Source organism: Notolepis coatsorum (assembly GCF_963971535.1).
Source record: "Notolepis coatsorum genome assembly, chromosome: 9".
Taxonomy (NCBI): domain Eukaryota; kingdom Metazoa; phylum Chordata; class Actinopteri; order Aulopiformes; family Paralepididae; genus Notolepis; species Notolepis coatsorum.
Genome location: NC_140173.1, coordinates 39,453,345 through 39,470,844, shown reverse-complemented (window position 1 = coordinate 39,470,844; position 17,500 = coordinate 39,453,345). Strand labels below are relative to the sequence as shown.

Here is a 17,500-nt window from a genome sequence, read left to right as displayed (position 1 = left end):
GGTCCACAGACTCTCGGTCCAGAGGGGAGTTGACGTAGACCTCCCCGTACGTATGGTCACCGTCCTTGATCTCAAACACATCCTGCATGTTACCTGCCACCAAGGAGAAGTTCACCTGAGAGAGAGAGAGAGAGAGAGAGAGAGAGAGAGAGAGAGAGAGAGAGAGAGAGAGAGAGAGAGAGAGAGAGAGAGAGAGAGAGAGAGAGAGAGAGAGAGAGAGAGAGAGAGAGAGAGAGAGAGAGAGGAGAGAGAGAGAATCACCCAGCCAGTCAGCTCACTGATTCTGAAGAGACTACAGGGAGGTGTAGTGGTTACATCATTGCTGTTTCTCCGCGGTCCACCCTCTTGAAAATGCAATGTATTTAAGCATTACATCACACACAGGAGTGGGTTATGAGAATTAGACCATGCCTAGGGGTTGGGGGGAGAGGTTTAAAATGTCTACGCGGTCCCACTACTTCCTGTGTCTCTGTGTACAGGGTCCCAGTGTTGTCTTACTACTTCCTGTGTCTCACTCTACAGGGTCCCAGTGTTGTCTTACTACTTCCTGTGTCTCACTCTACAGGGTCCCAGTGTTGTCTTACTACTTCCTGTGTCTCCGTCTACAGGGTCCCAGTGCTGTCTTACTACTTCCTGTGTCTCTGTCTACAGGGTCCCCAGTGTTGTCTTACTACTTCCTGTGTCTCCATCTACAGGGTCCCAGTGTTGTCTTACTACTTCCTGTGTCTCCGTCTACAGGGTCCAGTGTTGTCTTACTACTTCCTGTGTCTCCATCTACAGGGCCCCAGTGTTGTCTTACTACAGTACTTCCTGTGTCTCCGTCTACAGGGGTCCCAGTCTTGTCTTACTACTTCCTGTGTCTCCGTCTACAGGGTCCCAGTGTTGTCTTACTACTTCCTGTGTCTCCCATCTACCAGGGTCCCAGTATTGTCTACTACTTCCTGTGTCTCTGTCTACAGGGTCCCAGTGTAGTCTTACTACTTTCCTGTGTCTCTGTCTACAGGGTACCAGTGTTGTCTACTACTTCCTGTGTCTCCGTCTACGGGGTACCAGTGTTGTCTTACTACTTCCTGTGTCTCCGTCTACAGGGTCCCAGTGTTGTCCTTACTACTTCCAGTGTCTCCATCTACAGGGTCCCAGTGTTGTCTTACTACTTCCTGTGTCTCCGTCTACAGGGTCCCAGTGTTGTCTTACTACTTCCTGTGTCTCCGTCTACAGGGTCCCAGTGCTGTCTTACTACTTCCTGTGTCTCCGTCTACAGGGTCCCAGTGTTGTCTTACTACTTCCTGTGTCTCCGTCTACAGGGTCCCAGTGTTGTCTTACTACTTCCTGTGTCTCCATCTACAGGGCCCCAGTGTTGTCTTACTACAGTACTTCCTGTGTCTCCGTCTACAGGGTCCCAGTCTTGTCTTACTACTTCCTGTGTCTCCGTCTACAGGGTCCCAGTGTTGTCTTACTACTTCCTGTGTCTCCATCTACAGGGTCCCAGTATTGTCTTACTACTTCCTGTGTCTCTGTCTACAGGGTCCCAGTGTAGTCTTACTACTTCCTGTGTCTCTGTCTACAGGGTACCAGTGTTGTCTTACTACTTCCTGTGTCTCCGTCTACGGGGTACCAGTGTTGTCTTACTACTTCCTGTGTCTCCGTCTACAGGGGTCCCCTGTGTTGTCTTACTACTTCCTGTGTCTCCATCTACAGGGTCCAGTGTTGTCTTACTACTTCCTGTGTCTCCGTCTACAGGGTCCCAGTGTGTCTTACTACTTCCTGTGTCTCCGTCTACAGGGTCCCAGTGCTGTCTTACTACTTCCTGTGTCTCCGTCTACAGGGTCCCAGTGTTGTCCCACTACTTCCTGTGTCTCTGTCTACAGGGTCCCTGTGTTGTCTTACTACTTCCTGTGTCTCCCTCTACAGGGTCCCAGTGTTGTCTTACTACTTCCTGTGTCTCCGTCTACAGGGTCCCAGTGTTGTCTTACTACTTCCTGTGTCTCCATCTACAGGGTCCCAGTGTAGTCTTACTACTTCCTGTGTCTCCGTCTACAGGGTCCCAGTGTAGTCTTACTACTTCCTGTGTCTCCGTCTACCAGGGTCCCAGTGTAGTCTTACTACTTCCTGTGTCTCCGTCTACAGGGTCCCAGTGTTATCTTACTACTTCCTGTGTCTCACTCTACAGGGTCCCAGTGTTGTCCTCACCAGGCCGTTGCGACCAGCGTCTCTGTCCCTCCCAGAACCGTCGCCACCTTCCTCCCAATGGCCGTGTCCTCAGGGATGTCCACCGACGAATCAGACGTGATATCAAACTCCGGTCTGTTGTCATTCTCATCCAGTATGATGATTGACACCTGCCCACCAGGAGGTCAGAACACATGTATGAGATGACCAGATCACATATACTACTACGCAATACTACTGCTACTACTAATATTACTATTTACTACTACTACTACTACTACTACTACTACTACTACTACTACTACTACTACTACTACTACTACTACTGCTACTGCTACTACTACTACTACTACTACTACTACTACTACTACTACTACTACTACTACTACTATTACTACTACTATTACTACTGCTGCTACTACTACTACTACTACTATTAATAATCACTACTACTACTATTACTACTACTATTAAATATCACTACTACTACTATTACTACTAATACTACTACTACTATCACTACTACTACTTACCCTTTATAATGAAACATGTTCATATAATGGAAACCTGCAGGAGTATTACCTTACACAATTAATTCAACATGCACTACTCTCAATATACTGCAGTGAGTAATAATACAACTGAATGTAATATTACTGCAGTCAATAATAATACGCTATGTTCTTATTCAACCTGCTTTGTTAAATAAGGGTTAATGCTTTTTTTTTTATTTTAAACAAAATGAAAAAAACAGTAAGTCTTACCTTCTGCTCTTCCAAAGACGGATGCAGATATAAAAGAGGAATGTTGTTAGCTGTTATTCTAGAGCAGAATAAAGAAGATAAACACAGAGTAGACATGTCTGCCATGGGTATGATGTGAGCAGCACCCAATGCTCTAAAGCGGCAACGCTCAGATCGTAGCCATGGTAACTGTTGTCACGTCACTATTTCAATGCTTTGTTTTAGTTGATATGTGTTGTTTTTTTTGTGTTAGTTCATTCGTTAATTAGTTAATTAATCAAATTCTTTAGATCAAATGCTTTATACATGATGTAAACCTTATTGAATTCAGTTTTACTTTACTGTCCCGCAGTCGTCAACATGCTGTCCTGCATGTGTCACAACCCTACAAGATGAACAGGGAGCCGCAGACCATTGTTATTATATTTCGGGAAGCATCCGTTTGAAAGTGAAACATAGCCTGTTGAGAATACGTTCATTAATCTTTTTGCAAGTGCATGAGGTCAAACGCCTTCAATCAAACAACTAACAAACTAAACAGAAAGCGACTTTCTGTTGCATTTTTATGTAGATTGTGTGAGTTTTATATGGATTTAACTGATCATTGTGTCATTTATTATGGCTCCGCCACACATCTTGACTCAAGTGGGGTCTATTCAGACACCAATACACCTGCATCAGTGCTTGGCCTCGCGTCGGCGCGGAAATACAGCCTAAAGAGAGAGAGAGAGTGAGAAATAGAGAGATAGAGAGATAAGAGAGAGAGAGATAGAGATAGAGAGAGATAGAGAGAGAGAGAAATAGAGAGATAGAGAGATATAGAGAGAGAGATAGAGATAGAGAGAGATAGAGAGAGAGAGAGAGAGAGAGAGAGAGAGAGAGAGAGAGAGAGAGAGAGAGAGAGAGAGAGAGAGAGAGAGATAGATAGAGAGATAGAGATATAGAGAGAGATAGAGAGAGAGAGAGAGAGAGAGAGAGAGAGAGAGAGAGAGAGAGAGAGAGAGAGGAGAGAAGAGAGAGAGAGAGAGATAGAGAGAGATATAAAGATAGAGATACAGAGAGATATATATAGAGAGAGATATAGAGATAGAGAGATAGATAGAGAGATATAGAGATAGAGAGTGAGAGCGAGCGAGAGATAGAGATATAAATAGATAGAGATAGAGAGATATAGCAAGTTATAGAGAGAGAGATAGAGATAGAGAGAGAGAGATAGTGAGTTATAGAGAGAGAGATAGAGAGAGATAGAGAGAGAGAGAGATAGAGAGAGAGAGAGAGAGAGAGAGAGAGAGAGAGAGAGATAGAGAGAGAGAGAGAGAGAGAGAGAGAGAGAGAGAGAGGAGAGAGAGAGAGAGAGAGAGAGAGAGAGAGAGAGAGAGAGGACATTTGCAAAAACATTAAAGGATGCTGCCCTCGGACGCAACCCCAACAGACCCAGTCACACACCGGCCTCTCCGAGAAAGCACAGGCCCATGAGATACCCACGAGGAGTCACCCACACAAACCTATGCCCCACCTACACCCCACCTTTCCACCCCACCCAGTGATAGGAGACATCCCCCCAGCCGACCCCTCAACCGCCCCCAGCCCACACCCCACCCTTACAACCCACCCAGTGAGAGGAGACGTCACCCCAGCCGACCCCCTCACCGTCCCACGCAGGAGATGACCTATGCATCCGCCCTGACCAGACCCCCCCCCCCCCCCACCCACATCAGAGCTGAATGAGATCAAACAAATGTTATACACGCTATGCAGTAAACTTCTCACTACAAGCTAGCAGTCGACCACAAAGAAAAGAAAAAGCAGGCCAACTGCCTGCTGTTGCCTTTGTTGTTGTTAAATGTATTCTGTGATGTTCGTTCATTGACTGAATACCTTTATACCCTATAACCTTTATACCTTTGAACACCTTTATATATATTTTTCATTGATTGAATACCCTTATACCTTATAACCTTTATATCTTTATATATTTTTTGTACAAAATGCAATCATTTGCCATCAGTTGCTGGAACATACAGGGTCTTTACTCTTCAACATACGGCCTTAAGAGTAGAGACTCAGATTTTTAACAGGCTATAACAAACAATGACCTCTTAATCCTAACTGAGACATGGTGCAGAGAAGATGTAGACACACACTGCCCTCCTCACTATAGAGAAGTCATTTTGCCATCAAATAAAACAAAACATATTAGTCAGGGCAGAGACTCAGGGGGATTGATAATTTGGTACAAATCACAACTCCACCAGTCAATACAGATTCTAAAAACCGGGAACAATCATATTTGGTTAAAACTAAATAAAGAAGTAATCCCCTCTCAGAGAGACCTATTTATCTGTGGAATATACGTACCACCCACTGGGTCTCCATATTACTCAGACGACATCTTCTCCAACCTTGAGTCAGAAATATGTCTTTATCAAAGTCAAGGTCATGTGCTTGTTTGCGGTGACTTCAATGCCCGAACGGGAACCCACCCTGATTTCACCAGTACACATGGAGACAATTTCATATCTGACCACACCATATGCAACCATGTAAACCAGTCCCCTAGAAATAACCATGACACTTCCATAAACAAAAATGGGAAGGACTTATTACAGCTGTGTAGAGGACTGAGTCTCTACCTTGTCAATGGGCGTGTGAGAGGGGACTCACAAGGAAGGTACACTTACTGCTCACCCCTTGGCAGCAGCACAGTAGATTACATGATAACAGATCTGGATCCAGTATCCTTCAGTTCATTCACAGTCAAACCTCTGACCCCACTCTCCGACCACAGTCAGATCACTGCATACATGAAAAGAACTGAGTCTCTCAAAAATCCCCCTACACAGCCCAGTAAACTATACAACATCCCCAAATACTACAGATGGTCCCAGAACAGCATGCAGTACTACCAGAGAGCCATCGCCAGTGATGACACACAATCACTGTTAGATACGTTCCTAGCCATGCCATACTCTAACAGTGTTGAAGGAGTAAACCTAGCTGTAGAACACATAAATTATATATTTGAAAGAACTGCAACAAAGTCCAAATTAAAATGATCAGGTAACAAACAGAGAAAAACTAAAAAGGACCACTGGTTTGACAAAGAATGTAAAGCTCTTAGAACACAGCTAAGAAAAATATCAAACCAGAAACACATAAACCCACAAAATGACACCTTACGCCTCCAATACTGTGAATCATTGAAACACTACAAAAAGACCATCAGAATTAAAAGGAACAATCACGTAAATAAACAATTGTGCAAAATAGAGGACTCTCTAAGCTCTAACTCCTTCTGGGACCACTGGAACTCATTGAATAAAGATAAGCCGGAAGAAATGGCTATCCAAGATGGGGATGTTTGGACAAACCACTTCACATCACTCTTTACAACTGTACCCCTGAACACAAAAACGGAAACCAGCCAGATATGTGAAAAATTACAAAAATGGGAAAATATCATAAAGGATAATCAAAACCTTCTAGACTTCCCAATCACAGAACAAGAGCTGAAATCAAAACTCCAGTGCCTTAAAGCTAGAAAGGCCTGTGGTACAGATGGCATATTAAATGAAATGATTAAACACAGCTCTGAAAAATTCCAATTGGCTATTTTAAAATTATTCAATTTGACACTAAATCTAGGCTATTTTCCTGATGTCTGGAATGAAGGACTCATAACCCCAATTTTCAAGAGTGGAGATAAACATGACCCAAAAAACTATAGGGGTATCTGTGTGACGAGTAATTTGGGCAAACTTCTATGTAGTATCATCAACACCAGACTCATAGAATTCCTTACAGAACACAGCGTTCTAAGTAAAAGCCAAATCGGATTCTTACCAAATTATCGTACCTCTGACCATATATACACACTTAAAACCCTAATTGACATTCACGTAAAACAGAACAAAAACAAAATATATTCCTGCTTTGTCGATTTTGAAAAAGCTTTTGACTCAATTTGGCACAAAGGTCTTTTCTTCAAAATTCTAGAAAGTGGTGTTGGTGGAAATACATATGACTTGATCAAATCCATGTACACAAAAAACAGATGTGCTGTTAGAATTGGAAATAAAAGAACAAATGTCTTCACCCAGGGTCGCGGAGTCCGCCAGGGGTGCAATTTAAGCCCAACATTGTTTAATATATATATAAATGAATTAGCAAAGTTATTAGAACTTTCTACTGCACCCGGTCTGACTCTGCACGATACCAATGTAAAATTACTGATGTACGCAGATGATCTGGTTCTGCTGTCAGCCACTAAAGAGGGTCTACAACAGAACCTAGACATCCTCCACCAGTTCTGCCAGACATGGTCTCTGAACGTAAACAGAGACTAAAAGACTAAAGTCATGATCTTTCAAAGGAGACACAAGTCTCAGAGTTCACATAATACATTTAAATTAGGCACACACATATTAGAAAACACAAAAAACTACCCATATTTGGGATTGAAAATAAATCATAATGGAAACTTCAATATGGCTGTGAATGAATTGAAGGAGAAGGGAAGAAGGGCTTTTTATGCCATCAAAAGGAAAATTCCAATTGACATCCCAATTAGGACCTGGCTCAAAATTTAAATTCCGTAATAAATCCAATAATATTATATGGCAGTGAAGTGTGGGGTCCATTAACTAACCAAGATTTCCCAAAATGGGAAAAACACCCATTAGAAGTACTGCATGCAGAATTGTGCAAAAACCTACTTAAGGTCCACATACACACTGCCAATAATGCATGCAGGGCAGAACTTGGCCAATACCCCCTAATCATTCAAATTCAAAAGCGAGCCATAAAATTTTACACACACCTCCAATCAAGTGACCCCCACTCCTACCACTACAAAGCCCTTCAGAGCCAAGAGATGAACCCAGATAAGGGTCCCCTCTGCCAGCTAGTCAGAAATCTCTGCCCACAAATGCTTCAGGACAGATACCAAAAAATCTGGCCCAACCAAATAATCTCAAAACAAAAAGAAAACTATATAGAATATTGGAACAAATCAACCAAATCTCAAAGTAAATTAGAATTCTATTTGACCCTAAACAGAGAGTACATGGTGGCAGAATACCTGACTACTGTGAATGAGATAAAATTAAGAAAAACATTGACACGGTACAGACTGTGTGGACACAGTCTAGCCATAGAAACAGGCCGTCACAGGCAAAACTGGCTGCCCAGAGAGGCCAGGCTGTGTTCACTTTGCCATCAGGGGGATGTTGAGACAGAACCTCACTTCCTGCTATACTGTGAGAAATACAAGGACCTAAGAGAAGTCTTCTTTGATAAAATAAACAAAATTGATGCACAGTTTATTCATCTCCCTGATCACCAAAAGCTACTATACATGTGTGGGGAGAAAAAGTCAGTGTACAGCATTAGCTGCAAAATATGTAGACGGTTGTCACAAAATAAGAGAACAAGCCCTGTAAAATGTATCTGAGTGGCCACACTTGAAAAATGACTACCCGATCGAGTGACTATTTTGTAAATTAATATGTTTCTTGTTGATTGTCCTTACTGTTATTACTAATATTATGATATTGTACTGCCTAATATATATGTTATTGTTTGTATGTTGAACTTGCTTTGGCAATAAGTATGTTAATATTTCATGCCAATAAAGCCTATTTGAATTGAATTGAATTGAGAGAGAGAGAGAGAGAGAGAGAGAGAGAGAGAGAGAGAGAGAGAGAGAGAGAGAGAGAGAGAGAGAGAGAGAAGAGAGAAGAGAGAGAGAGAGAAGAGAGAGAGAGAGAGAGAGAGAGAGAGAGAGAGAGAGAGAGAGAGAGAGAGAGAGAGATAGAGAGAAGTAGCATACCACAGTGGAGTCTTTTTTGGGACCTTCCATCATCAGCTACGACAGTCAGGGTGTAGAGGTCTCCCTTCTCTCTGTCCAGAAGCCCCGTCACCGTGATCCGACCCTGGAGCCACACAGACACGTTCAGAGACACAGACACATGTAGAGACACAGACACATGTAGAGACACAGACACATTCAGAGACACAGACACATGTAGAGACACAGACACGTGTAGAGACACAGACACATGTAGAGACACAGACACATGTAGAGACACAGACACATTCAGAGACATAGACACATGTAGAGACACAGACACATTCAGAGATACAGACACATGTAGAGACACAGACACGTGTAGAGACACAGACACATGTAGAGACACAGACACATGTAGAGTCACAGACACATTCAGAGACACAGACACATGTAGAGACACAGACACGTTCAGAGACACAGACACGTGTAGAGACACAGACACATGTAGAGACACAGACACATTCAGAGACACAGACACGTGTAGAGACACAGACACATGTAGAGACACAGACACGTGTAGAGACACAGACACATGTAGAGACACAGACACGTGTAGAGACACAGACACGTTCAGAGACACAGACACGTGTAGAGACACAGACACATGTAGAGACACAGACACATGTAGAGACACAGACACGTTCAGAGACACAGACACGTGTAGAGACACAGACACATGTAGAGACACAGACACGTTCAGAGACACAGACACATGTAGAGACACAGACACGTTCAGAGACACAGACACATGTAGAGACACAGACACATGTAGAGACACAGACACGTGTAGAAACACAGACACGTGTAGAGACACAGACGCGTTCAGAGACACAGACACATGTAGAGACACAGACACATGTAGAGACACAGACACGTGTAGAGACACAGACACGTGTAGAGACACAGACACATGTAGAGACACAGACACGTGTAGAGACACAGACACGTGTAGAGACACAGACACGTTCAGAGACACAGACACATGTAGAGACACAGACACATGTAGAGACACAGACACGTGTAGAGACACAGACACATGTAGAGACACAGACACATGTAGAGACACAGACACATGTAGAGACACAGACACGTGTAGAGACACAGACACATGTAGAGACACAGACACATGTAGAGACACAGACACATGTAGAGACACAGACACGTTCAGAGACACAGACACGTTCAGAGACACAGACACATGTAGAGACACAGACACATGCAGAGACACAGACACATGTAGAGACACAGACACATGTAGAGACACAGACACGTTCAGAGACACAGACACGTTCAGAGACACAGACACATGTAGAGACACAGACACATGCAGAGACACAGACACATGTAGAGACACAGACACATGTAGAGACACAGACACGTTCAGAGACACAGACACGTTCAGAGACACAGACACGTGTAGAGACACAGACACATGTAGAGACACAGACACGTTCAGAGACACAGACACATGTAGAGACACAGACACGTTCAGAGACACAGACACGTGTAGAGACACAGACACATGTAGAGACACAGACGCATGTAGAGACACAGACACATGTAGAGACACAGACACGTTCAGAGACACAGACACGTTCAGAGACACAGACACGTGTAGAGACACAGACACATGTAGAGACACAGACACATGTAGAGACACAGACACGTTCAGAGACACAGACACATGTAGAGACACAGACACATGTAGAGACACAGACACATGTAGAGACACAGACACATGTAGAGACACAGACACATGTAGAGACACAGACACATGTAGAGACACAGACACATGTAGAGACACAGACACATGTAGAGACACAGACACGTGTAGAGACACAGACACGTGTAGAGACACAGACACATGTAGAGACACAGACACGTGTAGAGACACAGACACATTCAGAGACACAGACACGTGTAGAGACACAGACACGTTCAGAGACACAGACACATGTAGAGACACAGACACATGTAGAGACACAGACACATGTAGAGACACAGACACATGTAGAGACACAGACACGTTCAGAGACACAGACACATGTAGAGACACAGACACATGTAGAGACACAGACACATGTAGAGACACAGACACGTGTAGAGACACATTCAGAAACACATTCAAAAACAACAGACACATCGATGATACTGTACATTGTTCACACACATGACCACATATCTCCAGATAGGCCATATTATTTTAGCAGCAGACTTGAAGGACTATAATAGGTCTACATCCTAATGTCCTCAATTAGAACTACTATATTTAGGAGACTGGCTGTGTCAGATCAGCCACATTTAAACTACTATCTTTAATACTGGTTGTGTCAGATACTGATCTGAGCTAGTTATTAAAGTTCCAGTTTGTGATCTGAGCTAGTTAATAAAGTTACATTATGTGATCTGAGCTAGTTATTAAAGTTACATTATGTGATCTGAGCTAGTTAATAAAGTAACATTATGTGATCTGAGCTAGTTATTAAAGTTACATTATGTGATCTGAGCTAGTTATTAAAGTTACATTATGTGATCTGAGCTAGTTATTAAAGTTACATTATGTGATCTGAGCTAGTTATTAAAGTTACATTATGTGATCTGAGCTAGTTATTAAAGTTACAGACTGTGATCTGAGCTAGTTATTAAAGTTACATTATGTGATCTGAGCTAGTTATTAAAGTTACATTATGTGATCTGAGCTAGTTAATAAAGTTACATTATGTGATCTGAGCTAGTTAATAAGGTTACATTATGTAATCTGAGCTAGTTATTAAAGTTACATTATGTGATCTGAGCTAGTTATATACTCGTACTGGCATCGCGTCCCGCTCTTCGCCATATTGAGATATACCTCATCTCCTGTACCTACTGTACTACATGAACGAAAACAAAACACCCTTGCACTTGACCAGGTCCCGCCCCAGTGACCTCCCTATAAGTCACCAGGCGTGGTCACACTCGCCCTTTCTCTTTTCCGTTTTCCATCATGGCGGTTGTAACACACCCTGTGTAACTAGCGTTATGAAGTGTAAAGAGAAATTGCGCAATGTTGAGTTTTCGCCGAAGATTTGCCAGCCCCTGGAATCTTCTCGGCATGTCGGGTCTGTCCTGGTGTTTCCTCGTCTTTTGGCAGCAGTTCGAGGGACGACGTGCGATGTGTAGCTATCGAGCTAACTCGCACCCAGGTAGGCTCTGTGCCATCAGGCATTAACGCTGGTGTTAGTAATGCTGCTTGTTGTTCTGTTAAACAACTGAGTTGTGTATCGGCGCAAGGGATGTCACCGCTTGTCCCTCCTCTTAACCGGTTCATTGATGAAGGTCAGTCGGTAGCTAATGTGGGGGGTTTTGCTGAGACTTATTTACCCTTTTTACGGGTGAATGGGTTGACAACAGGGCGCAGGGCAGGTGTGCCGTGGCTAGAGAGCCAGGTAGCATCGATCCTGTGCCCCGGCGGGGTTGAACGGTGTCCCACCCGGAAGCCGATGCTTGAGAGCAGGTCGGCCCGGCAGGTGGCAGTATGGACTGATGAGAGTTATACTGCCATAGGATGGAATTTAGCTGCGGCCAGTGTCGTGGCTCAGCTGATTGTTTTTCTGTCCACATTAGCGTCGGGTAGTGGGGCTACAGGGCCAGCCGACGCTGAAAATATCTTGTGTATTTTTGGGGTTATAGAAATCTTGAATCAGTCGCAAGCTATAACTGCAGGGAGGATCAGGATGCTATCAACAATTGTTAATAGGCATGTCTGGTTGGAGCATTCTTCCCTTGGGGAGGAAGAAAGGTTTCTTCTCCTTAAGGCTCCTCTTTCCGCGGAAGGACTTTTTTGTCGTTCTGCGGGAACGCGGTCGGTATTTGGTCTGGGCCCCACACCGCCTCACGCTATGCAGCCGGAGGTGATAGCACGGCCTCGTCAGCGACTATGGCGAGGCCTTCGACTGGCGGCCATGTTTCCCCCGCCAGAGGTACCCTGGGCGTTAAGTCAACAGGTGTCTACAAGGCCGACAGCCTTGGCGGCCGAGGGATCGGCTACATTGGATGAGCATGGCCTAAGAAACCGTCGCCGTCCTGCTGCGTGCAGCCCGCTCTCCAATCACTCCCTCCCCCAACACCAGCGGAAAAGGGGCTCTGATTTGTTTCCTTTGGCTGCGGGCCGCGGGCCTTCATTGAAGCGCATGCGGCCCCACGTTTCACTTCTCATGGGGACAGGGGCTGACACCCAGTTGATGGCTGAGCCTGGGTCTGTCCGTGAGAATGTTGTGCTGTCACATGGCTCCCTCGCCACGTGTTATGCGTCTGCGATTGGTGAGCCTGGTGTTACGTCTGTCACCTTCAAAGGTTGTCAGCAGGGGGACTCGAGGCCTCTTCGAAAGAATGCTCAGCGCGGGTTTCCCCGACCTTGCCTTCGCCAGGCCGGGTATCACGTTGGTGCCTCCCACTCCCGCACGATCGGCAGTGGTCTGGCAGGCGCGCGTGATTTGGGTGATAGTAATATCACTGCAGGGCTACGGTGTGTAGGAACCCATGGGGGCCTCACACCTTGCATGTCCAGCTGCAGAACAACCCCTCAGCATGTTCTGGAGGGGTGTTCAGGGGGGGAGCTTTTGTCAACAGGTATGATGTCAGCTTCTCCTAGGGGTGGACGGTATAAACGGTATACGGTATAAACGGTATGAATTTGCTCTACGGTATGGATTTTGACTATACCGTCTAAACCGGTAGTGCAGCTCTAAAATACCAATGACGTCATGTAACCACAGCGCGACTATTTCACTCGCATTTGCCCCTAAAAATAGATAGAATTAGTCATAGATAATAGATATGTGCGAACTGGAAAAAGTTATTTAGGAGGCTTCGCGCAGTGGGCGTGCCAGCCCCTACCGCACGCATGTAAACACGGATCTAGTAGTCTAGTGGGACGGGACACGGGAGCTCAGCTGTCGGCGGCGTCTCCCTGAGCTAACGTTAGCTTAGCTACCGTTACAAAATGACCCAGTCAACTATTCACTTTTAGTTTAATACATGATGAGGCATTGTCTAACCGAACGGTATCTAGTCGGCCAGCTACCGATAGCTCCTGACATCAACAAACGCTCCACAAAGTCTAGTAGAGAGAGACGTGTGTGTGCTACCTGTTAGCCGTTAGCTCACGTTAACGCGAGTTAGTTCACCGTTCAAAACGAAATGTCCCATTGAACTAAATAATTCACTGAGGCGTTGTATTAACGTTATATATCCGGCTTAGCCGGATAGCTCCTGATATCAATGTCTTATAACACTGATTCGATGCGTATTCGAGCTGAGGGCTTGCTAACGTTATTCCAATATAATAGGGTCCAGGTGCAGCGCCGGAGAATCCTGGCCGTAGCTCTGCTCGAGGCTACTGAGTATAGGTCCAGGTGCAGCTCCGGGGAAACCTGGCCGTAGCTGGAGGCTACTAGAGTACACACAGACAGTGGAGCTTGTTGCGTGGTGGCGATGTCTCGCAGATAATACAAGTACAAGTCTAATTATATAATATATATATTTTATAAAAAATAAAAAAAAATTATATAAAATAAAAAATTTTTTTTTATCAAAAACGATTATACCGTGATATATACCGTTACCGTCTATGCTTCAAATTATACCGTGATATAAATTTTAGACCCACCCCTAGCTTCTCCCATATCAAACCGGCCCTTTCTGCCGGGGTCCCCCCTTGGGTGCGATTGCCTCGTGGGTTGTATCAGGGACCGTTGTCCCGATTCCACGGAACGCCCTGCCCACACGGTTGGCGGGTTCAGAGTTGGCTACGCACAGCGGGAGGGACCGGGCCGCCTATCTACAGTTCCTTGCGGACCAGCGCCAAATGGCGGCGGGTGCGCTCTGGGAGTATCATCACAGCTAGTTAATAAAGTTACATTATGTGATCTGAGCTAGTTAATAAAGTTACATTATGTGATCTGAGCTAGTTAATAAAGTTCCAGTCTGTGATTTGAGCTAGTTATTAAAGTTACATTATGTGATCTGAGCTAGTTAATAAAGTTACATTATGTGATCTGAGCTAGTAATAAAGTTACAGGTTGTGATCTGAGCTAGTTATTAAAGTTACATTATGTGATCTGAGCTAGTTAATAAAGTTACATTATGTGATCTGAGCTAGTTAATAAAGTTACATTATGTGATCTGAGCTAGTTATTAAAGTTCCCGGTTGTGATCTGAGCTAGTAATAAAGTTACAGGTTGTGATCTGAGCTAGTTATTAAAGTTCCCGGTTGTGATCTGAGCTAGTTAATAAAGTTACATTATGTGATCTGAGCTAGTTAATAAAGTTCCAGGCTGTGATCTGAGCTAGTTATTAAAGTTCCCGGTTGTGATCTGACACGGGTATTAAAGCTCCAGTCCGCTCACCGTGACGCTGTCGATCTTGAAGAGAGCCAGCGCGGCCGGCGAGGTGTCCGGGTCGAAGCGGTACGTCAGCTGGTTCAGGTTGTCGGCCGACTGAGCCTGGACCTGCACCACCTCCGTCCCCGTGGCCACGTTCTCCCGCAGGGACGCCTCGTAGCCGGGGGAGAAGAAGGCCACGGCCTCGTCCAGCTCGTTGAGCAGCGTGACGGAGACGGCGCAGAAGCTCTGGTGGAAGGGCGTGGCCTGGTCGGTGGCCGACACGTTCATCAGGTAGCTGGGCTTGGTCTCGTAGTCCAGGTAGTCCACCGTGGTCAGCAGGCCCGTGCTCACGTCCACCTCGAACTTACCGCCCGAGCCCGACACCAGAGCGTATGCCACGGCACCACCGTCCCCTGGAGAGAGAGAGAGAGAGAGAGAGAGAGAGAGGGAGGGAGGGAGGGAGAGGGAGAGGGAGAGGGAGAGGGAGAGAGAGAGAGAGAGAGAGAGAGAGAGAGAGAGAGAGAGAGAGAGAGAGAGAGAGAGAGAGAGAGAGAGAGAGAGAGGGGAAGAGATTGGAAGGGAGAGTAAGGGAGAGAGATAATGAGAAAGAAAGAGAGGGAGAGGAAGTGGTGAGGAAGAGGAAGTGAACAGAGCAAAAAAACAGGCTCAGGGTTAGGGTCATGGTTAGGGTCATGGTCAGGGTCATGGTTAGGGTCAGGGTCATAGTTAAGGTCAGGGTCATGGTCAGGGTCATGGTCAGGGTCATGGTTAAGGTCAGGGCCAGGGTCAGGGTTAGGGTCATGGTAGCCGCGCTGCGGCACGGTGGTGTAGTGGTCAAACACTATCGCCTCACAGCAAGAAGGTCCAGGGTGCGATTCCCGCTTGGGGACCAGGTTTCCATGATGCCAGGTACCCAGGTGGGTGATCTCCCAGGCCTTTCTGTGTGGAGTTTGCATGTTCTCCCCGTGCTCGCAAGGGTTTCCCCCCGATAAGATAAAGCCAATGGAAAAACATGCACAACAGATCGCTAACGCTGTGGCGTCCTTGACGAAGACGGACAGGAGCACTTGGATTGGTCCCCGGGGCGCGGCTCACGTTGACGCCCTATCTGCTCCCGGCTGCCCATGGGGGGAAGGACAACGGGATGGGAAAAGTGCAGAGAGACATTTCATCGGCGACTCAGTGCATGTGTGTGTGTGTTCCTGTGGGTCGCCCATCTCGCGTGTGTGTGTTAAACTGCATGACAAATAAAGACTTCTAGTCTAACCAATTATTATTATTAATTATAAATTATTATATGGTTAGGGTTAGGGTCAGGGTCAGGGTGAGGGTCAGGGTTATGTTTAGGGTTAGGGTTAGGGTTAGGGTCAGGGTTAGGGTCAGGGTCAGGGTCAGGGTCATGTCGCACCCACCGCTGTCGCGGTCGGTGGCTCGGACCACGATGACAGAGGTGCCGATGCCGGCCGTCTCGCTCAGACCCAGTCTGTTGTACTGCTGCTGTGTGAAGACCGGGGGCTCGTCATTACTGTCCTCCACGTACACTATCACCTGGAGACACACACAGACCGGGGGCTCGTCATTACTGTCATCCACATACACTATCACCTGGAGACACACACAGACCGGGGGCTCGTCATTACTGTCATCCACATACACTATCACCTGGAGACACACACAGACCGGGGGCTCGTCATTACTGTCATCCACATACACTATCACCTGGACACACACAGACCGGGGGCTCGTCATTACTGTCATCCACATACACTATCACCTGGACACACACAGACCGGGGGCTCGTCATTACTGTCATCCACATACACTATCACCTGGAGACACACACATACCGGGGGCTCGTCATTACTGTCATCCACATACACTATCACCTGGAGACACACACAGACCGGGGGCTCATCATTACTGTCCTCCACATACACTATCACCACATACACTATCACCTGGAGACACACACAGACCGGGGGCTCGTCATTACTGTCCTCCACATACACTATCACCTGGAGACACACAGACCGGGGGCTCGTCATTACTGTCCTCCACATACACTATCACCTGGAGACACACAGACCGGGGGCTCATCCTTACTGTCCTCCGCATACACTATCACCTGGAGACACACAGACCGGGGGCTCGTCATTACTGTCCTCCACATACACTATCACCTGGAGACACACAGACCGGGGGCTCGTCATTACTGTCCTCCACATACACTATCACCTGGAGACACACACAGATCGGGGGCTCATCATTACTGTCATCCACATACACTATCACCTGGAGACACACACAGACCGGGGGCTCGTCATTACTGTCATCCACATACACTATCACCTGGACACACACAGACCGGGGGT

General features: G+C 45.9%; 1 protein-coding gene across 1 annotated transcript in view; it reads right to left on the bottom strand.

Moving 5' to 3' along the window:
* cdh23 (cadherin-related 23) overlaps positions 1 to 17,500 on the bottom strand; it is a gene marked incomplete at both ends in the record, with an annotated part of 775,072 nt that overhangs the window by 116,384 nt on the left and 641,188 nt on the right. The window contains 4 exon segments of the mRNA XM_084321844.1: positions 8,743 to 8,766; positions 8,768 to 8,845; positions 15,153 to 15,541; positions 16,541 to 16,676. Of these exon segments, the coding sequence (XP_084177970.1) occupies positions 8,743 to 8,766; positions 8,768 to 8,845; positions 15,153 to 15,541; positions 16,541 to 16,676 (627 nt within the window).